The 23879-nt window shown below is 41.1% G+C and overlaps 1 protein-coding gene across 2 annotated transcripts; it reads right to left on the reverse strand.

Annotated features, from left to right (window-relative positions):
* Positions 1-565: 565 nt before the first annotated feature.
* On the reverse strand, positions 566-18967 carry crlf1a (cytokine receptor-like factor 1a). Of its 2 annotated transcripts, none has more exons than XM_080512718.1 (9): positions 18581-18967; positions 13164-13442; positions 11934-12063; positions 10582-10751; positions 5084-5241; positions 3869-3943; positions 3480-3573; positions 1598-1782; positions 566-1436 (listed from the first exon to the last, which is right to left on the reverse strand). In XM_080512718.1, exons 1-9 carry the CDS (start codon positions 18651-18653, stop codon positions 1413-1415), a joined length of 1188 nt encoding a protein of 395 aa, XP_080368844.1. In that variant the 5' UTR covers positions 18654-18967; the 3' UTR covers positions 566-1412. The 2 variants fall into 2 exon arrangements, with proteins under 2 accessions (XP_080368844.1, XP_080368845.1); XM_080512719.1 differs by having other exon boundaries at positions 1594-1782.
* Positions 18968-23879: the final 4912 nt, after the last annotated feature.

Below are 23879 nucleotides of genomic sequence, written 5' to 3' on the forward strand. Positions count from 1 at the left end.
TCAAGACTCATCATGGGAGGACAAGACAGTTCACTTTAAAGGACACAACTTCATGATTGTCGACTTTCACAAAACCTGCTGTCTGACAAGGGCATTAATCGTCATTCACAATCCAGACAATCACCCCTGGACAGCAGGTCATACAGTCCTGCACCACAAACCTGGAAACTAGTTTCTTATTTCTACATTGGACACGCACCTCAAAAAGAGTCTGACATGAATTGTTTTATGTCTCAGAAAGTTGTAATCCTTAAAGTTTCTGATACATCCAATTAAGTCTGCCGTGAAGTTATAATAGCTGTAAAATGGAACAGCTGAATAGAAACTTACCGATAGTTGTATAATTCTGATAGATGGGAGGGGCTTTGTATTGTTGTTATGGCTTCTGCTATATTTTCTCATATGCCTGTGGAAAGGAATATTTTAGATTTTCGTTTCCTTAAATGAAGCAACCTTTTATTTAGTTTGAAAGTAAAACATTTGTAGTTTTCATTTGGAGAATGTAAACAAAGGTGTTATTGTTCCCTGACCATTGACATAATGACAGTGAACATGAGTTTGTGTTTCTGTCGACACTTTTATAGAACAACATTAGAGCTTGGTAACAACTTCAGTCATTGTACAGTCTTTTCTAACTAAACATAATTTAAGAATTTAAACATAACTTTATACTTTAAATATGTTGGTACATTTCAGTACAAAAATAAAGGCAGTGAATGTTTCCATACACAAAAAACACCATCAGTCACATACTGTCACTCAGGCACGGAGGAAACCTGGATGGACCAGTTTGGCACAGCATGAATCAATATAACAAAGCATGAATTACAAATACTGTATAATAATCTTTTCGTTTTTACATCAGGACCCCAATGAGGGATCAGGCAGGAGTCTCCACAGGTGCCGAACAGCCACTAGATGGTGCTTTGAATCCACAGGAGACGCCTCAAATTGTCACAGAATACTTTTAGATGCTTGGGCAACACTTCTGGTTTGTTTGAATCTGGTCGAATCGACTTTGTGCGCACAAACACACGTCTTTACCGGTGTCCAAGCTGTTCATGCTACAATGTCATATGTGAAAGCAGAGAAGTTCACATGGTGTCTTTCTCGCGACGCAGACGTGCCTTTAAGTCCGTGATGAGTTCACCTTCTCGCTCCTTCGCGGTTTTAAGTGCTCAAACTGACTGGAAAAGATGCACAAATGGGGAATATCCTGCAGTTTGCCTTTGAGTGTCCTCTTGTGGCCACAGCTGGTATCCACGCAGAATGTTCGGGGCAAATTGTCCTTATGGGTCCGTTATACGAGTACAATCTTTTTCTCATTTCTCACACACACATAAACAGAAACATGAATGACATTCTCTCAGTTCTTTTCTTGACTTGTTTTCTGCTTGTAAAGTCAGCATGTGCTATGATTTATCCCCTTGGAGAACCTGAATTGAAGACAGAATCTGTTACAAATCAACATTTATAAAACACACTGTTCTTTCTGTCTGTATGAGTGCGCTGCACATGTATGTGTTTGTGTCATTAGATCGGAGTACATGTGTGTATCTGCATGTGCTTCATCCCGGCATTAGTGATGCTTACCTACCTGGTTGCGAGCTTTGTGGGATTTCTGCATCAGCACTCGCCACTGGTCGTACAGCTTCATGGACATGCTGCTGCAGCCGTACGCGTGTTTCCGCACCCAGCCGAAGAACTGCTTCAGCTCCCTGCGCAGGGTGGAGTTCGAGTCCCCGCTAGACTTGGAGTCGCAGGACCCAGACATCAGTCGCTCTGCATGGGGAGAAAGTGTGAGAAGAACTATGATTATAACTCGTGTTGATGATTTAAGGAGGGAAAGATGCCATTTGAATGCCTTTGTTTACGAGTTGTTACATACATTGCAAAAAGTGAGAATTATACCAAGCATATAGATATAAATATTGTATATTTCCTGTTGGGTTATCTTGTTACACGTGTTACGAGATTCAAATGCCGGACAGGTAAGACTTTAATGAGGTATACAGATTTGTTTTGTTCCAAATTGCAATTCCTTATCACTTAATAAACCACAAATGCTTGTCAGGAATAGAATGATGACGTAATTTCCATAAGAATAAGCCTGCCTGATTAATCCAGCCATTAGAAAACAAACTGCATTGATGACTTTTCATTTACAAAAAAGATGATTAAAAGAGTTCAAGAAACCTACATTTACAGAAACCCACTTAGAAAGAAAAAATAATTGTCTCATGTACTCAGTATGTTCCCATAAAGATGGCAGCGTGGCAACAAAAAAAAAATCTATTATGTAAAGGCTTATTAGCCTCTACAAACAAATGGATATAATTATAGGGATTTGTGTATCTGTATAAATGTGTGGAAGTGTTGATCCATGTGTGTGCATATTTATAGATATACCACATTCATGTGTGTGCGTCTGCAAGCATTATTTCTCATTTTAGGGTTTTTGTCAATCTTTTTAACTGCCTGAAAGTGTTATACAAATAAAACTTGATTTATTTACTTCAATTTGCCGCGGGCTGCTAAAAGATGTATTAGGTGGGCTGATGGCCACTAAAATATACTGCTGTAATTTTCACTCATTGCTCAGTTCGCAGGGGTTACAGTAGTAAAATTAAATAATTGTGTTTTGCACAAGCACCATGAAAAAAGGGTCCTTGCGTGGATGTAATTGGTTACACTTCACCGGCAGGGAGTTACGGGAAAGAGAGACGAGAGAGACAGACGGGAGCGACGGAGCAGAATTAAAGGAAAGCAAACAAGACAGAAGCAGTGAGAACTGAATGTTCCCAGAAACCCCCTTTTTTCTTTCTTTACTCCGATTAGCGATTTCTTCTTCTTATTTATTTATTTTTTCAACTTTTCCTTGCAGAATTCTTGGCAGACAAATCCACGTTTTTAAAAACTGGGTTTTGTTTTTATTGTTGCGGTCTTTATTCCCATCAGTTATGATAACATTTTATTCAGCAGTTATGTCTGGGGAGGCACAAACCACAAGTACCCAAAACTTTGAGACATTTAGCATCGCGTGGCAAACAGCTTGTGTTTTTTTTTTTTTTTTTTCCCCTCTTTCCTTTGGAAGGAAGTCATTTCTGTTGGAAGCGTTTGAGACAAAAATCTAATCAAAGGTTGTTTTTCTATTCTACATTTGATTTGGCAAAGATTTTGTTTGATGGCAATTCTTGACTTGATTGTACTTGATTGTCTTGATAAATTCCCCCCAAAATTGCCAATGCAACACAGAAAAGAGGGCAAGATTGACCGGAAAAGGGTAAAGCGGCACCATTTTCTCCTGTTCAGCTGGCGGTTTTTAGCAGCAGGAGAGAGCTGTGGGATACGCAGTACACCCTGATATAAAACAAATTCGAGTGCTGCAAATTGCCCCTTACAAATGTTCTCAAAAGCTGGGATTAACGGCAAAGAAAATGCCTCCTGAGTGGATTTCTGACTGTGATGCGTCAGCTCACCACTGTGGGGTGTGGAGGCAGCTGTGGGGTGGCTCCATTCGCTCCAAATCCCAGCTTTGCGAGAGCCGTAGATGCCCACAGGGTTGCAGCGAACCTGGAGACAATTCAACATTAGGCACTACGCAACACCAACTGACTCAACAATGCGTGCCTATACTGAAGTATGAGTTACATTGCCTAAATTGGACATGATTGCAGGTAAAACAAAAGTTATGGAAAAAAAAAAAAAACCTTGAGTAAAAATCGTATTAACCTCTTTTTAACGGCATTAAATTACATTGAAATGACTCAAAAAGTACTCTTCAATTATAATTATGTATTGGTAATTGGTTATTTTCACAACGATCACCACAAAAATTGTTGTATACACATAAACGTAGTCTTTCTACCTGCACAAAATATACTGTTCCGGGTCTTAGTCCAGCTAGTCTGCAAGATGTCTGATTCCCAACATCATCCATCACCTACACACACACACACACAAAAAGAAAGACACAAACACAGAAAGGCTGAGTGCTGGTGGTCTGACCGCAGTATTAAATACCAATGGGCAAAAACTTAAACACGGGGCAGAATCAAGATGCAGAAAACACAACCGCAAACCACATACAGACCTAAACATGCATGAACATTGTTTGGTGGCTCCTGATCTGCATGTTTATGAAACTATTTAATGTAACTATGCCTGCTGGGTAAAAATCTGTTCTCCATTATTTATTACAGACCTGAGTATGCTGGGACAAACACATGCGGCGCTCAGGCTACAGGTACTCAAAACAACAGTCAAACATTAGGATGGACAGACAGACAGAAGGACAAATATATGCATGTTAGAGTTAATCTTGTCTCCTGACCCTCACTTTCTGCCCAGTATCCGGTCTGTTAACGCTTGTTAAGAAAGACTCCCAACAGAAAGCAGAACATAGAAATTACAGGCATCAGAAGGCTAACGATGTGATGTGATGAAGCCAAATAGGCAGACGTTACAGCTGAGCGTCTTTATAGCCATATTGAAGACATTAACAGCTGAGATATATCCCTCCATTCCTCAGCATGACCTCATGATTAGGGCCGCTTCAGCGGGAAATGGCGCTTTGTTTTCACCACCACCCCTGACAAGCCACTCGGATTGAAGTCTCCTTTCTCCCTCCTTCGAAGCGGCATCATCATCTCTCCACACCCCCCTCCTTTTCTTTTTCCACTTTGCAAGTAAAGACTTGCTTATATTACATCGGTGTAATTCCCCCTTAATTACAGGAGAATCTTCACTCTAACCCAGAGGAAAAGGATTTCTTGGAAGTGCCGTTGCTGCACGGGTGAAGGTTTTACACGGCATTTTCATTTATTCGAGGCTTGTACGACAATGCACACAGTGGCTTTCGCTTGTGTTTTCCCCCTGATCAAAACCCGACTTGTAGATTCATGACTTGGGGAACATTTTCGACCGGCCGAGCAGATAACTCATCTGGCAGAGGAGGCCTCAATCAGACCAGATTAGAGGTGATTACAGCATTAGGATGAGAAACAGCTGTGCGGCAGTCATGTACGGCGCGGAGGAGAAACAGAGAGCAGGTTTATGTCCTCGTGTGGGTTTGTCCTTTTACCTTCCAGTCTTGGCTGTCCTCCAACCTGTAGCGGATCTGATATTTGGCCTGAAACAGGAAATCTTTGAGAGCGGGCGGGGCTTCCCAGCGGACGCTCAGCTGGTCCTCCAGCTGCCCGACACGGCTGACGGTCACACCTGAGGGGGGGTCTGTGGTCACTGGGGGGGGGAACAAGGAGCGGATTATTAAGTCAGCAGATCTGGAACAATGACAAAGATGCCAAATAACCAAACTCATTAATTTCAATGAAAACATTTGGCCATTTTTTGGATTCATTGGATCGTTGACTAATAATTTTTTTTCCCCCTTTGACAGCTTTAAAGAAATACACATAATAATACAAAATATACATTTCTAACGCTTTTGCAACCGTAAATTACTGCCTGCACCACCAAAAAAAAAACACTCATTATGTCCATCAACATAATAAGAACACAAATGAAGAGACAAGTTGTCGGTATGTGATCTCAAACCCAAAACATCCCCTGAATGTCTCTCTGTTGTAACACTTTGCAAAGTATCATTATTAAACAGAAATTACAGTCAGTAAACTTCAGTCATACGTAATTATAACGAACAAATAAATATTGATATTTTCTTTCTTTTCTCTTTTCTTAAAATTGAATGAAATAAAAATGGTATGTATGTATGTATGTATGGTTACTCTTCGTCAGACACAGTTTACAAATTGTAATCTATTTTACTACTGAGCACTCTCAATAATATTTAAAGAGGCAAAGACCGACACTTTATATCCAAAGGTGTTTACCAGAGTGTAATTATAGTAATGTCAATAATTAATATAGGATATTTAAGTCATTGTCTGGTTTTGAAAATTAAAAAAAATGGAGTTGAAAAGTAACCAGTACTCTCCGTGAGATTTGTCGAAAACATTATATTTTTACTTGATTATGTTTTCTCTACAAATTTGCCGTAGTTTATATAACTTCTGTCTTCCTCTGGTGAATGCTGATTTACTGTAATCCAATGTTGACATCTAAAGAAAATAGAATCAAATTAGAATAAAAATGTACAATAACTCATCTGTGTCTGTTTCTGAATGTGTGTTGACAGTCACATTAAAATCAAATCATTTAATGAAGGACTTCTGGTCGGGGCTAAATGTGGAAAATACAAGAATTGGTACACACAGCGGTTAACTTCCTCCACTGCTGACAGAAAATAAGAGTGCGAGTTTGAGTCTCTGTGTTTTTCCGGTGACACCGAGCTGAATAAAGGTGAGGACAGATTATAGTAAATGTTCTTGTCTCGAAATGTTCAAATTTGTAAAATTGTGCATTGTTGTTGTCGCTAAAAAGTTACTTGAAAAAGAGAAAAGCAAAAAGCAAAAGCAGCGAGGCTCCAAAGAAAACAGCAAAGTTACCGACCACAGAATCAAAACAATGAGCTGAAAGCTCACTGGAGCTGCTTGAACTGCACAAAAGCACAAATTAGGAATTAAAAAAACAAAAAAAACAATTTTGGAGATGATGATCGTTCGCCATGACTCTGAAAATCCTTTGCTCCAGGGGCCTTTTCTCGACATTGGGAGTTTGTGCTCACAGGGGTCAGGAAACACGGTCAAGTTAGATTTAAAGCGGTAGGAGTGATGTCTTCATGTGTTGCAGCACACTGAAGGATTGCTTTTTCATGAGAGAGGCTTTTTCATCTGACAACAATTATCTTTTCAACAAACAAACGTACTGTGACAAACCATTATTTTAACTCTGCTCACGTTCTGTTTTGGATTTTTTTTTTTTTTTTTCGAGATCATTTCAATATCGGTTCAGTTTCAGAACGTCCTCCCTCACCAGTAAACAAACGAGACGACCCAGCGGGGACGAGGAAGACGGGAAAGCTTCAGTGGAGGGAAAAAGTGGAGGCTGACACGAGATTTTTTTTGTTTGTTTCTGGCCTCCAGGAGTTTAAGAAGTAAACCCAACGGAGGAACGTAGCGTCACTGAGATTTTAGCAGGCTTGTATTTACCTTCGCAGGCCGTGAGGAGGCCGACGTCTTCACTCCGTGACTGATAAATGTTTACATTTGTGACTTTGTGATGAGTTAAGGTTAGGGAAAAAAAATATGCCAGCATAATGCTTGTGTTTATTTGGAAATAAATAAGTGCACTTTTATAAGTGATGCACATTTTTGGCTAGAGGGTGTGATGACGTACTGACTTACTGTCAAATTGGAAATCTGCTTGTCATATAAATCCAAACTTTTAACTATAAATCATAAAAAACATAATATCACTATATCTAAGGCTGTAAAGAGTAAGAACATATTTGTGTTCAAACGTAAATGTCAAGTACATATTAAAAAAAACTTTAATAGAATAACAAAGTACAAACCCTTTGCAACTTCCTGTTTGGATCCAAAAATCCCAAGATAATGACTTTGTTACTTTGAAATGTAATAATTGAAACCACAGATGATCAAAACATCTGAAAAGTAATAGGAAAATTATTTTAAGTGGAACTCCTGATGAGGTGCAAAGTGCACGAATAGAAACAATTCTATCACACATCACCTGCATTCGACATTAAAACCGATGAGACGTGACACATCGCGACCACACGACTGCGTAACATATGTCATTCCTCGCCACGTCATAACAAAGTCAGACAGAAACACAAGTTTCCTCTAGCCCCTCGGGTTTACAGTTTCCCGTGACGCAGGAATGCAGGGAGAACCGTAGGTGTTTCCACATTGGTAAGTGATCGTACGTGACCGTAGACGCGAGTGACTCAGCTCCACACGCAGGTGTGGTTGCTTTGTTTTATGACCCGCCGCTGCTGTGGAAACTGCTTGGATGAAAAGGCCGTCCAGGGCAACTTCAGCGAAACACGAACACAGACAAATCCAGAAACCGCCCACACTGTGCTTGCCTCTCGGTTTCTATACTGTTACCAGGCCCTGCCCTGCCCTGCCCTGCCCTCGGGGTGTGTAAACAGGTGTGTGCGTGCATACATTAGCCAAAAAGGAAAAGGGATTACGGTGCGATGGACTCTTGCCTCCTTGCAAGCAAAAACTCTATACGGTCTCGCCGCGGTATTCAGCCATGTTAGGAGTGAACCAGGTGAACAGTTCCAAGATAATCCAAGACAATCAGTTTGTATTATTTCAGGTCCAAGTCTTAAAGCCTCAAAGCCTCAAACTGCTCAGGCCTGCGGGGTCTGCAGCCGCCTCAGAGACAGGATTAAGGTCGAGGATCATCCTGGAACATTCCTTCCCTACACAAAGAGGACTCAGCCACTGTTTTCTGTGAGTGTGTGCTTGTTTCTCTTAGTGTGTGTGTGTGTGCGTGTGTGTGTGTCCAGTGAGCATGAGTAAAGGGAAAATGAGCTCATCAAAAGAAGAGGGCGTTTCCACTCGTCACACACCTACGCCTGTCCAGGTGTGGGCATGTATGTGTGTGTGTTTGTGTGTGTGTGTGTGTGTGTGTGTGCGTGCGCGTGTGTGTGTGTGTGTGTGTGTGTGTGTGTGTGTGTGTGTGTGTGTGTGTGTGTGTGTGTGTGTGTGTGTGTGTGTGTGTGTGTGCGTGCACGCGTGTGTGAGAGTTGGAAATAATGAAGAGGAGAATTTGGTCTTGTTGCATGCGCCGCTTCCTTAAACCACACTAAGCTAGGCAACGGACCACATAACAAAGCTTTAAAAGGGAACAGCACTCAGCTCCTATCAGCCAGATGAGTACTTATGAACACATTTCTCAAGACAATTTGCTGTGTAAAGATTATTATTATTAATATTATGTGCCACCAAAATTAAAACACAGTTTTCAGAAGTGCAAATAATTAAAAGAATGATTGAAAACAGAAACTGGTGTCTTCTATAAAGATGTGTTTGACTTCTCCCAATAAAAGACTCAGTGAGGAGTCATAAAGTACTTTTTCTTCTGTACTGATCCCAAAAGCCATTAACCCCAATAACCACAAGTGCAGAATTCAGCCAAGAATCACAACTTAACATAAGGCAAAGCATGTGCTGCATGTCAGTGTAAAATTAATCATGTGAGGTTTACCATTAATGTATGAAAGTTTGCGGCTCTGCTTGAGGTGAATTTAAAAAATTTTATTCTTCCACTCTGCTTGAGAAGTAAATTTAATCGCAATGCAGGATTACTATAGTTTATCATCTGGAAGCCAAGGTATGTATTATTGTACCGTTTGTATTACTGACATCCAATTCAGAATTGGTGTACACGAACTGACCGTATCAATATGTGCCGTATTTTCCAGACTATAAGTCGCACCTGAGTATAAATCACATCTGTCAAAAAAAAAGTTTAAAAAAGCATTGTGAGGAGGAAAACACATTATATAAGTCGGGGTATGAGATGGATTTGTTTTTCATAACTTCACTACCGATAAGCTTCAGCCGGCAGCTGCTGTTATCTGTGAATTCCAGGATCAGCTTTCTTTGTTTTCATCGCCATGCTGACAGTTTCTCTGCTTCTCGACGGTCCCTCACAGACTTCTAAGATCCACCAAACTCTTCTTCAGTTTGCTGCTGCATATTGTTTTCAGATTTCTAGATTTCAATTCTGCAGAGTAACTTTACGTTGTTGGCAACATTGAGCTTCCACTGTTGGTCTAAAATGGTGCGACTTTTCACTGTAGCAGCGTTCTGTTGTCATACAGTGGCATCTAGTGGGAGGCCCAGTTGGTGCGAACTGGTGATAATTTGACACTAAAGTTGTTTCTCAATATAAACATTGGTCACCCAATCTAAAAAGCATTAAGCACATTTGCATTGTATGTCGTAGTATGAGCTGGACATGTCTGAACTCAAAGCCTCAAAACAAGTCAAACTGAAAAAAAAACAAAAAAAACATAGAAGATCGATACCCCTCTTTCATTTGTCAGATCAGTGTGGAGCTACGGCTGTGAGATTTTCAGCTGAGTCATGAGAATGACTGTAAACAGACAAATGGTTACCCTGGCACCGTGAAAAAACCTGAACACTCTTAGTGGGTGCAAAAAAATCTGGCACGTTCGCCCCTGTGAAACCACAAATTGTCATCGTTACACTAGCATTTCAAATGGTTTTAACAAGCATGATACGACGTGTTAATTGATTAGTTCTAGAAGTGCTGGAGGGCAGGGTTTTTTTGTGTTTCGTCAGCATGTCTACTCCTACTGGCGTTCTCAATGCTAAAATAAGAATATTAACCCGACTGTGGAATAATTACAGTAAATGACTCCTGCAAGGTTTAACAAAACGAAACACGTGGATTCGGTTAGATCATCTGGAGAGGATTTTGACATATTTTTCCATAATAGTTTGAATAAAACATGAATAAAAAGTAGATCATGTCACACAGACACCCAGCTGAACCTCACACGGGCTGTAGATAAATGAAACCTGGGGTCAGGGGGCAAAGGAAGCTTGAAAAGCTGATATCAGCGCCCGCAGATTACAGCCCGAGGCCTCGGTTGATACTGAGATCTAAGCCCTGAAAGTAAGAGGGTCAAAGTTTGCCTCTTCCCACACTCACCCACGTCTAGGATGTCGAGGGTGATGACGTCAGACGTGGCCCGGCCCAGCTGGTTGGAGGCCTCCACCCAGATCTCGTAGGGTGTGAAGAGGTGCAGGTCCTGCCTGATGCTGCAGGAGTACGGCTGCGTATGAGTGTAATCCTCGCACTCCTTCTCTGTACCGTACCATCTGGAGGAGGGAAAAAAAAAAAAAAGACAACCACAAGAACTTTGAAATAACTCTGGAAAACATTCAGTAACCTTAAATAATGCCTGTAATACGCAACATATTGTTTGACGTGTTGCTAGTTAGGAGTTTATCTGGCACTGGAGTTTTTATTAAGTCCTTATTCCCACTAATCCGAACACAATGAGAAATCTCCTCCCAGTTGACCGCGTTTGTGGGTACTGCATGTCACATCATTTCCTTTTTGGTGTTTTAAAATTGTTGATTTAATTATTTAAAAATGTAAATAGAGCTTGCACTCCATCTGAAACTCATTTTTTTTAAATATATTGTTTCCAGCTGAATCTATTTTCCTCGCTCTTATGAAATTTGACTTTTTTTTTTTTTTTTTTTTTTTTTTTTACTGTTGAGTGACTTTCGCCCTCTGGCTACTGCTGGTGTTGTTTTTCCTAAAGAAAAATAAGGTCTGCCAAAAAAGATATGGTATTTTGTTCTGTTTCCACCTCCACTTGGGCTTGCTTCTGGGGATTTTTCGAGGCCTGTCAGTATCGTAAAATGTCCTGTGAAATGAGTTGATCTGGACTCAACGCAACAGTCTGACCGAGGTGGATGTCTTACTCCTCTGAAGCATTGGTTGTTGGGTGTTTTTTTTTATATACCCTACTCAAAAACCAGCATGGGTTCATGTTTGATTTGACTAAAAACCTAAAATAAATTTAAAAAAATATATAGGAAATATCATGTATTCATCATTAATTCATACTGAAATTTAGTGAACCCACTTTATCTAAGTTAAGAGCTGCTGTGGCTAAAACTGATCCAAACTGAGGTTGAAGGACAAAGTACATGTGTACAACCTGAACAGGTTACCAGTCAAACAAACGCACACTTACAACCGATCAAGAGTCAGCACTTAGCCTAACAAGCGCATCAACTGGTTGAGGGAGGAAAGCAAGAATACCTGGAAAAAAATCCCCCCACACTGAAAAGCAGGAATCCAACAGTACTAAGTGTCACCGCAGTGAATCATCTGACATCCAGGGTGATAAACACATCAGTCAATTCTTTTCTTCTTTTTTCTTCTTAATATTACTTCATGAATATATCATGAAGAATACCGTAGTGAAACAAGGGACTTATTACAATCAATGTTTGCTGCCCTGTGGCTGCAGTCTGGGTGTGTACCTGAGCTTGTACTTAAGCTTGTACTGAGTGCTGATGTTCGTCTCTCCTCTGCCCCCGGGAGCCCAGCTGCAAGTCAGGTCTTTGGTGTTCCTGGACCAGCAGGTCAGATTGACCGGCTTCTCTGGAGGCACTGGGACAGAGAGGAGTGAGGAGGCAACGAAGAAGGGTGAAGGAAATGGATGAAGAGCACAGAGGGGTGAGGAGAGCACAACGGGAGGAGGTGGACAAAGAAGGAAGGTGGATAAAAAAAAATAAAGATAAGTGGGAGAACAAAGTTGCTTCCAAGTCAGTATTTCAACCCACAGTGTAATCTGCTCGCTGGTGATGTCCCTCTGAAATTGCTCCTGTTTTTTCTTAATTGATGTGTGTGTGTGCGTGCATGCGTGTGTGCGTGTGATTTAGGATCCCTGCCAACATTCTTTGTCCTTCAGAACACACGGTGCTCAAAACCAGTGTCACACACGGATTAAGAACCCAGATGCATTTTTCGTGTGTGTGTGTGTGTGTGTGTGTGTGTGTGTGTGTGTGTGTGTGTGTGTGTGTGTGTGTGTGTGTGTGTGTGTGTGTGTGTGTGTGTGTGTGTGTGTGTGTGTGTGTGTGTGTGTGTGTGTGTTGTATTGTCTGTTCGCCTTTTCAAAACTGCTTTTTGTTTTTATTTTGCCGCCTCTCACAGCCTCAAAAAGTCCTAAATTAATTTTCTGCCAGTTTAGTACTCATACATTATGCGTTTTTTTTTTTTTTTTTTAATTTCCTGAAAGTAATAATTCTCCTTTGAAAAAATGTTTTAAATTCCCTATTAGAGCCACTGTAAAGCAAAACAGAGCAAAATCAAATACAAATTATATCAGATTTTCTTCAAATTAAGTACAGGTCCTTGGAAGTACAGAAGTATAAGCATATGTGTTAAACGTCAGGCCCAAACCCTATGAGTGATAGTGCGAGTAATGGACCACACAGGTGGTTAAAGCCTCTCAGTGACATACTCATCGAGGCCTCTCGCTGGGCCTTAAACATAAAATACAGGCACAACTGTGCAGGGACACTTAAAAAATCTGCCCACTACTTCCTTGTTTTTCCTTCAATTCCCATTTCCTTTTCATTCCACTTCTCTATTTGGTGAATTACTCCTCCCAGCCCGCTCATCTACTTCTTATTTAATGCAATGATGCTTTACTTTGACACATCTTCACAGTTTCACAAAATCATATTATTTTATAGGAATCCACTTACTCCCCACGTAAATGCAGGAGCCAGCCAGTATGTGCCCTTTGTGGTTGTGACACACGAGGTTGTCGCCGGACGTTTGCCTGGAGGCATTGAGTCCGGCCAGCGTCACACTGAGGTTGGTCGGGCTCAGCACTCTGTAGATGGAGCTGGGCAGCTGCTGACCATTCAGTGTCCAGAACAGAGAACTGGCATGGACGCCGAGCTCGGGGTGGATCCAGCAGCTGGCTGTCAGGTTGGACCCGATGCGGAGCACGGGGTCCTGGGGGTAGATGATTGCTACATCTGGAGGAGGGCAAGAGGAAGATGGGAATCAGGGCTATACAGTAGTTAAATGGTGAGTGGAGTTCACTTATATGGCACTTTGTCACTGAATGACATTCCCCCAGGGCGCTTTGCAGTGTTTACAATGTTAATCACATTCACTCGTTCACACACACACACAAACAACAATGGAGGAGGGGGTCTGTGTCACATTGGAAAGGTAAGATGAGGGACTGAACCACCAACAGTGCAATTAGAAGCTCAGATGGCATGAGTGTTGAGACTTGTTTTGTTTTTTTTAAGCTAAGATATATCATTAAAAAGATCCAGTCTTCCTTATAGGATCAATCCAGAAGTCAAAGCCCATCATCTGCTTATCACTTGTAGTACAGTACTACTACTGGATACCAATGCCATGCGCCTCATCTCTTATTATTTATCAAAATCAGCCGACGATTAGGCAATAGAGGTTTCACTGACAATACTTTGATAACCAGGATCTACGTTAAATCCGTGTTCCTTAAAATCCAAACACAGTGTCCTAAACTAGAGACTGAGGATTTGTGTTTTCTGAGCAGGCCTGTCTTTATACAGAAAGCCAAGGGGTCCACTGTTTCTGATCGCAGTGTGGATTTGGGCTAACATCTGTTCCATTTCCAGTCAGCATATCCAACAAATATGGTTTAGTACTCTGTTGACCCTATTTTTGTTTGTTCTGATTTTTCCCAATAGCTGTATTTGACGGACTCCCTATGTCTGATTGGGTTTTGATTCTGTGACATTCGTCAACATAATGGATGGTCCTCTTGACATATTTGATACACCTGATTTTGCCACACAATTATGAGCCTCAATTACTAAGATCCTGTATAAAGTAGGGCTGCATGGCTGTCGGGTGAACAGTGATGGGCAATGATGTTATTGAGCCTTGTGATAACAGGGTGCAACGCAAAAGGGAAATAGCAGAATTGGAGGGGGATGTGCCTCAAAGGCAAAGCTGTGTGAAAGTAAAGAGTCACACCAGAAATTCAGAAAATATTGCAAGACTTACAAAGGGGTACAGCATACTAAATGAGGTACATTAAAGTCTACAGCTGGAAGCTGAGGCGAGCCAGCTGAAAAATGCCTCTCACCACTATAACAGCAGCAACCCTGCTGAAGGCTGAGCAGACACGCCTCCTTTTCAAATACGATCAAAACAGACACGATAATGAACAACAGAAACATTTTCAGATGCCATGTATCACAACACACATTGTACATTAATCTATCAACATAAACTACTCCCAGCAGTTTGTTCGATCTCTATCAAACACCTGATTTTGCAGATCTATCAACGCAAACATGATATAGCCATTTTGTCTGCTCTTTGTGCAGATGTGACCCTCTGTGTGTCCCACTACCAGACTCCACATGTCTGTGCATGCAATATCATAGTTGCCCCCCATTTATATATACACAAATCTTCCGTGGATCAGTCACTATATCTACAACCATGTTTGGCCACTAAATAACTATAGGCCAGTGCCTTCATCCTCATAAACCCCTGGATGGGCCTCATGATATTGTACTTGTGGTGGATTTATCACTAAGCTCCCTCACAGTATGCCGTCCTCTTCCACACTGAACTCCTGCTGTCTTCTCACGTTAGGTTTCAAGGAAGCTTTTTACACTCAGAAGGCCGCTGATCCAAACTCCACAGAGTGGAGTCCAGTAAGCATTTGTGTCGTCGGTGAGATAGTATCACTCAGCTTTACATGGAGTGGTAAAAGAAAGGCCCTCCGATGGAGGTCTCAGCTGCCATGTTGTAAGCCGCCTTTATAAACACCAATATAGAGTGAAAACTGTTTAATAGTGCCTTCTGGTGCTGCTGTGGCCTTTGAAAGGTTTGAAAACTAAACCTGATCCTATCATGGTGATGTTAAAGAAGGTTATCTTGAGTTAGGCTTCAGGCTTCAAACACAGGACAGCGGGAGGAACTACAAATAAGGCTTTGAATGTAATTTGAGTTTGAGCAAAGGATTAATTCTTTTGAAGCTCCCGATTTAATGTGTTGCGCATGAAGGCCTTTTCTCAGAGGCCTGTCTTTGGAAAAAGTGAAACAAATTGGATTATATTAAACATTGGCATTCAAACTTGAGCCAAAATATGTTGCTATACTTATTCAACAGGAAAACATTCAGGACAAATAAAGGTGGTCAGCCCTGAAGTCCCAGACGATGAAGCAACTGTGAATGTAGCAGCAGACCAAAAACAGACTCTGTTTAATGATTTATGGAGGATTTGAGGTGGCCATGTTGATGTCCACTCTGGATTACAGTAACATGGGTGTATACCTCAATTTACAATTGTGAAAACTCTTGATATGCGTGCACTACTTTGGGCTAAAAACATCAATCCTCTTTGAAAACTACATCATATTTTATTTTGTGCACTAAATCTGTTGGCAAATAAGAGAAAGTGGCTCAATGAATAGAATCAGACGGCGGCTGATGTTTTTCTTTTCTGTTTCTGACAGCTCGATGTGAAATTGCAATTGCACAAGCACATAATGGGAAGCGTTTTCATCACACTGCAGGTGGATGAAATGATAATACGATAAAAAAAAATATGAAGAGAAGAGAAGAGAAGAGAAGAGAAGAGAAGAGAAGAGAAGAGAAGAGAAGAGAAGAGAAGAGAAGGAGCATCTCTTCTTCAGATGACAGATTCTTTAAGTAATATTGCTCGACGACGTCAAACTCTCTGTGAAAATAGACAGTGAAGATGATCTCTGAGGAGAAAAAAGACGGAGCAGTCACTGAGTGAGAGCATCAACACTTTGTCAGACCTCTACAAATCTCTTGCCCGGGGCCACATCCATTCCGCTGCCAGCCACCGTACGCTGACAGACATTGCGAGGTCCTTTATGAAGGAGCCGCCTTTGAAGGCGTTAATTCAACTCCGACTCCCCTTCGATATTAATGTCATAACCTCCTCTCAAGCTCTGGCACAACACTTCCACGCATTTACGCACACACAAACGCAAACAAGCACACGCACAAAGGCTGGCTGTCTTTGTCACCGGATACGCTGGACTAAAGGCTGCTGTGATTAGCCAATAATATGCTGATCCAGCTGAATAACAAGCAGTGTTTATGTATTTCCAGGCGCTGGGGACGAGACGTTGCCCTGGAGCGGGGTGCGAAGCCACTCTAACACCAGTTTCTTCACAGTTCAAACACTACAGCGATAGACACAATTACTGCTGTTTATTGTCTCTGCTCGACACGCTCACTGAGGGAAATGGCTTGTAAAATATTATTTGTTTGGAGAGGCTGAGGCTGCTTGAAGCACAGTTTTTCATCAGGGCATGCGATGAATTACACCCAACGATAGATGAGGGCAGAGCTACGGGGGTAAGTGGGAGGAATATGCTCAACTTTTGTCTCGCAAGTGAAAAGTGTCCAGTGACTTCATTTAAATCGGCGATGGATGCATGTTTCAAAGGTGCATGTCATCCTCTCCCTTTGCTGAGGAGCTGTTTATTCTTCAGTCATCGATACAACAGTTTTAAGAAAGCCCATACTTTAATCTGTCTGACTTACAATAGATGGACCTGTGGACATTATTTGAGGGGCCGGTGTAGACGAGCAAAGTGGAAGAAGTCACGCTACATTTAGTTACAATGAGCCATGCAATTTCAGTTTTCTGAAAAGAGCCTGAGCAAACAGCACTGAGCAGTTTTGTCGTATTTTGTTTTCATCCCTTTACATTTTAGGCTTTTAGCAGATGCTTTTCTCCAAAGTGAGGAAAGATTATCTTGTCAAGCCAAAATAGGGCAAGCACAGGCAGGAGAAATGTCAATTTGTGGCAGGTAGAAAAGTAATTTTAGGTTATAAAAGTATTTTAGAGACATTTCCATGCTTTCAAAAATTGAAATATTAGTCTTACACGATCATCACCAACTTAGGTATATCATTATTGACTAACAGGACATGTAAAAGTCAAATTTGTGAGATTATGAGCTGCACTAAAAACTAATTATATGTTTCTAAGAAAATTCCACATTTACTTCAGTGGCATCTGTAAACCACAACACACTGAGGGAAAGGGAAGCACCAGCCATTATTACAGTGAATAAAACTGTAATGACCGATTAGGCCCTATAATAAACAGCAGGGAAGCTTGTGATCGAGGCCCATTGTCTCCTTTAAGCTCCTAAAACTATACTTTCTTTTATTGGTGCCTTTCAAACAGGATGAATAACAGGAGATCCTCTCTGAGGAGCTGCTGTTTGCCAGTGAGCCGGCCATAAAAACTAATCCAGCCACTTAGCGGGTGAAACGGACATAACTTTGATTTATTTACGTTATTGTGCATTAAGCTGGCGGTTAACATTCTCCAAAACCCCAGCAAATGATGTCACTGTTTTGATGCGGTTTGTAAAGCCCCCGTGCGCCCCATGTGTTAAACGAATTATGACCCCGACTTGTTGAAATTCAGCCTCATGGGAGATGGGTTCTCTCTGCGGGGATACAACCAATATAATACGGCAGGAGCACATCAATAACAGGAGCTGTCAGGCAGACAAAGTGGCATTTTTAGTTTTCAGCTACAGTGGCTCCGGTAGGCCCATGTGTCCCAAATAAGTTAGCTGCAATTATGTAAGGCAACTTTGGAAGGAATCTGTGATATCAGAGTTGTTCTTTGGAAGAATGAGCTGTTACTGTATGAAAGTCCACTGCTACTCTTACAAGTCCCCACACATGGTTTACATACTTTCTCTTTTTGATACACTGGAAAGCCTGTAAATGATGTGTAGTGTTTTGTTTTTTCTTACCTATACATTTAACAAGAAATTATATTATTTGCTGCATAATAAATGTACCTGATTACAAAAAATGTAATATTATAGTGTACTACTATGGGTTTGAGATGTTTCCATAATTAGAATAAGACCAAAGTTCAAAACGCTGTGGAGTTTGGGATTGTTTTTTTGTTTTGTTTTGTTGTTGTTTGTGATGCAGTTAAGTTTACACTGAGATCTTTGGGTGACAACTTCGTTGAAGCAAACTCTGAAGACACAAAGTGCAGCGTACTTCCCGAAGCCCCCTCTAAAAGTCTTTACCCAGCGAGACCGTGGCTTTTTGCGCACCGATGGACATCTGCGTGCAACTTACGTGTGGATAAGGACAGCACGCCGGGAGTGTGCAGCATGAAGAAAACCCAGCAGAAATCCAAGACGCCTTTCATTTTGTAACAGTCTGATTTGTCTGCCTTCACTCTTCGCCCTCGTGTTGTTGTGGTGTCGTCTCCTCTTCTTTTCTTTTCTTTTTTCTCGATCTTGGATCCAAATTACGCACGGCGGAGGAAAGAGGAAAAAACAGCCCGGGTTCGAGGTCCCGATTTTTTTTTTTATTAAGAAAGACAACTCTCCGGGGTGAAAGGAGTGCACTACAAAAATAAAAAGTGTGACCCTGTGGGAAAAGTCAATGTATATAAGAAGCAGGCAACTTGTCCTTATTGAAGCCCGAAAGTCTGCGCGTACCGCGTCCTGATCGCAATCTTTCCCCTCTTAATGCTTCCTGCAGCTAAATCATACACAAGTTCATACTTTCTAAGCCCCTCCTCTCTCTCTCTCTCTTCCCACACAGTCGCCAGTCATTCCCCCCTCTTTCCGTCCTTTCCCTGCTCTTTTTTTTTCTGTCTCTCCCCCTCTAGTGATGGGTAGGAGAGTCAGAGCCATTCACTTCTACGGAATCACCCAATCTCTTGAGTTTCCATGCCTCAGGTCTCCTCTTCACAATTCTCCACCATCGGAGGCAGTTGAGTCACTGAGTGTCACAGGAAAGTGTCCTTTTCTCTCCCCTCTTTTTTCTTCTTCTTATCTCTTTGTCAGTGATGAATGTGAAACAGGGAATGTTCCTCTTTTATTTGTTTTTCTTCTTATTTTAAAATAAATCCCCTTTTTGTTTTTCTTTGAATGATAGTTTTTCAGTAATCCTCCTTTTTGAATCTCTTGATCAGATATGACAGCTGTATTATGATGTGATGAATAATTTCTGGCCCTAAATCTTATTATTATAACATTTCCAAAGATCTTTTCATGTGCCGAGATGTTGTATTGAACATGCCCCAGGAAGCACATCAAGTTGTCCCTGAGGGCGAGCATGCCGGCTTTTTACAAATAAAATATGCCTTTGTTGGTTTTTGTTTGGGTTTTTTTTTTTTTTTTTTACTTAAATTGGACTTATCTTAGAGCAAAGTTTGGCTTTACACTCGACAGACCTTTCTGCACATTGGCAGGTGTTAACAAAAGCAACATGGTGCACCTTTAACTCCAGAACTGGCATTTGAGTCTTTTGTTATCAGGAAACCAAACAATGTTATTCTTTCTAATATGATTCATGTGAAAGATGAAAAACTAATTGCTCTGTTTGCACAAGCTTAGCACAAACTAAACAGCTCCACTGCCATGAAGTTGTATTACATTCAACTCCTGTCATTAAAGTGAAGATCATCGCTCGCATTATATAAGTGTTTTAATTAAAAATGCTAGGCGGCCTCACTTCAGTCATTTTACATTTATTAATTATGACCTTTCATGCTACACCAGTGGTTTCCGACTTGGGGTCAAGTACCTTCTTGAGTAATGTCAGAGGTTGCCGGAGGGGGTGGAGGCTTTTTCTATTAATGAGCCCCTCAAATTCAATTTCATGTTTCACGTTCTTACTTCATTGTTATCCTGAGGTGAAGTTAGTTCAAATAAGAATAAGACGTCCCAGATTCCTGTCCTTTAAGGCAGCTGTCTTTGTATGACTGCAGGAATCAGGGCCGCCATGCCTTGATAGATGGAGTGTCAGCCACAGTTTGGTCCGCAGCCTTTCTTAGAGGCCATATTTGAGGACTTGAGGGGGGAAAAGAACTGTGGGAACCATTGATTTTATTTATCGAATTCTCAAAGCGAAAACCAACAAACTCTGGAAAACACAAATGCATGATGGAAATTCCAACTATTTGACCTCATTTTTGTAATCACAGATTTTTCTATTTTTCCCCCTTGTCACTGTGAATTATAAACATGTGTTTTTATTTGAACCAATCTTTTATTTTCAAATCTTTGTAAGCCGTTCAGTCCAACATGTACTATTTTTTTTTTCGACATTGCCAACCTCTACTGAAACTGAAACAGCTACAATTTTTATATTACGCAGTCACTTGTTCACATATTTCATAACTGTGGGAAGTACTATTTTTTTTCTGCTACACACACACACAGAGAGAGAGAGAGAGAGAGAGAGAGAGAGAGAGAGAGAGAGAGAGAGAGAGAGAGAGAGAGAGAGAGAGAGAGAGAGAGAGAGAGAGAGAGAGAGAGAGCACACGCCTGGAATCAAACCAGAAACGAATCACTGTAAAACGAGTGTAAATAAGTTTACAACACCATGCGGCCCAAGCAAGACATTCAGGCAACATAAAACTTTTCATTTACAGATCAAACTATCATCAGACTGTTTCGATGAATGAGAAAATTAATAAACAAAGTCAATTTTGTAAACGCGCCAAAACTCATTAATAATTTGATGGATTTATTATGACATGGATATACTTCAGTAATCTGTTAACGTTTCTGCTGCATACACACGTCAAACATAACTTTTAAGATATTCAATGAGTGTATTGTTCATATGATACCTACAATCGTGGGCGTTAACATATTTGTGCAGTGTTTCCAATGTAATTTGCTTCCTCAGCAGAAATCTGTTTTGTATAAAATGCATTTCTTTTCTTCAAACTAGCACAATGATGTGATTCTTTGTGAAATGTTTGTCTGAGGAAACAGTTGCAATCAGATAATACCAGCCAAAGTTAGGATAAAGTAGCTGCAGAATTTGAACACATCTTCCTCACAAATGGAAGTGTTTCTCCACAGAGGGGAGCGTTGCCCTCGGGCTGAGACGTTCTGGTAGCATTTCTTTGGAAAAACCGGGCTGGATCTCAGTGGGAGTTCTCTGTCGCTGTTTCATCCAACAAACCCCGCGAGCCGTGGCGCTAAACAGATGCTTGGCGACTCGGCGGAGGGAGGAAATGCAATCACATCAGGTCAGATTGTGATTGAGAAATGCACATTTGGGCCGCAGAGGGTGTCTGGTGAACAGAAGCCCTCTTCATGTTTCCGGGCTAAACAGGCACTGTGACTAATATTTGACTAATGTGTGGCACAAGAGATGCAGAAGTTAGTCCTGGTCGTCGTCCTCTGGTCTGACCAGCCGTGAGTCAAGCCGCGATGACCTTTGGGTCCCGGCCTTACAATGTGCTCCTTTCTCCTTCGCTGAGAGGGGACGCCTGTTGGAGGGGGCAGTTCCCGCCCGTGCGCCGCTGTTGCAGTCCAGGAAATGTGAAAAGAATTTTGTGACTGTGTTTTGTGACTGTCGTGTCACTTTCCCGTCATTTCAACTACTTTCGCCCATTCACAGTGTCGCCGTTAGATTTATGACAGACTGTCGTCACCGTCTCGGCCCCCGTCAGTGAAAATGCCGTGTCGCTGTCTCGGCTGGTTGGTGTTATATACTGCGGTTGTCTTACATTTTTGTAGCCAGATGAACATACGAGCATTTTTTTGTATGTGTAAATACAGATTTCGAAGCGGTGTTTCTTCCCTCCTCCACATGTTTTCAAATCAGTAAAAGAACAAAACTCCCTCTCATACAAACACATAAATATGTGCACATGGACTGTGCCACATTAAGAAAAAATATGCTTGCATGCACATAAGCACACTAATCTACACATGTTGTGCCGTCATGAGGGGACATTGCATTGACTTGCATTCATTTTCTGCAAACTTACTATTGAGGTGAGTCTAAACTTAAATCAAGTCTTCACTTCACAAAATGTAGGATTTCACAAGAAGATGAGTGTGAGTGAGCAGACTTCACTACGTACAACAGAAAGCAATGCACACACACACACACACACACACACACACACACACACACACACACACACACACACACACACACACACACACACACACACACACACACGCACACACACACACCTGCACACGTGTTCCGCTTCCTCTCTGCAGTGGCTCCCGGTCGCTTCCACAAAATGACCAGTTGATAAACAGCTTTTGCTTTCATTTTAAAAGACAATCTTTCAGAGGGACGGCCCTCCTGCAGCTTGAGGTGAAAAAATGTAACACATGAATGAAAGTTTTAACATATTGTTAACTACAATATTACACATTTTCTTCCACTGAATGGATTCTATTAATGTTTTTTTTATGTTGTTGCTGCTGCTGTAATCAGACATGTGTACTATTAGTTTGCTATCGATCTTTATTTTTGCTTTGGTATTTTTGAGCTCGACACAGCTTTGTGAAAACTTAATTAGATGGAGGCTTCACATAAGCCCTCTGGGGGTTTTTTTCTCTCTCTATCTTTAATGCATTTCATCATTTATTTCTTTTCTCTCTTTTCTTCTTTGCTTTTTGTGGGTTTGAATTGTGCAAAAATAAAACCAGAGATTAGGTTTCAATGGTAAATTCCTGTTGTGTTCCTGAAGTGACTTCTTCATTTCACAAGACAGGTGCAAAATTATGAATGACTTTTCTGATTGTCGATGTTGTCGCAGCCCCATAACCCCAACCTTAACTTTGTGACTGACCCTATAAATAACACGTTGACCATCAATTCCATGTAAACTAGTGTGCTAAACTGCCACAACTGTTGTGTGCTTGCATTCTTCAGGAGACAAAAACAACACCATACTCACACACATTATGTGGACGATACATTGATTTTCTGCAGATTTAATCAAATGTCAACCAAAAGCCAAAGTCAAATTTTAAAGCAAGAATGCGAATACAAAGAACACACACACATTAATCGGAAACCTCACAGTGAGCGAGATCTGAGGACGAAGTGTAGACAGGCAGTGAAACACTGCCAAACAATGACAAACAATAAGACATGCGAGTCAGAAAGATCAAGAGAGCAGCCGAGAAGGTGCTGAAGTTTGATGATGACACCCGCGCTGTAATAATCCCTGCTGTGTAACGACTAGAAACTTCTGATCTCTACTGCTGAGACCACAACAAAAAAGCGCCGGCTTGGTGGAAAAATAATGGCCCATGTTTCTTTGGTTGTTTATCCGTGGAGAACTGATGATAATAAAACCATTTCTGGGTGGTGTTTTATTTTTTTAAGTTTCTTCAACACTGAATGGTGATTTTGGACATTATCATCCCCAGAGATTTAAATACACATTCAGCCAATAATGGAGCAATTTCATTTAATCTATTGTTAACTTTATTTTTTTCTTCATAGGAAGCCCCAAGTATTAGAATCCGGTCTCTTATTCTCTCTCAGACAAAAAGGCTTGACACAGCAAAAACTGAGGAAAACAATATTACCATTGGGATCAGTGTTTAAATGTGTGTTTATTTTAAAAGCATAGTTGTTTAATAATCTCCAC

Source organism: Blennius ocellaris, assembly GCF_963422515.1.
Source record: "Blennius ocellaris genome assembly, chromosome: 17".
In the NCBI taxonomy this organism is placed as follows: Eukaryota; Metazoa; Chordata; class Actinopteri; order Blenniiformes; family Blenniidae; genus Blennius; species Blennius ocellaris.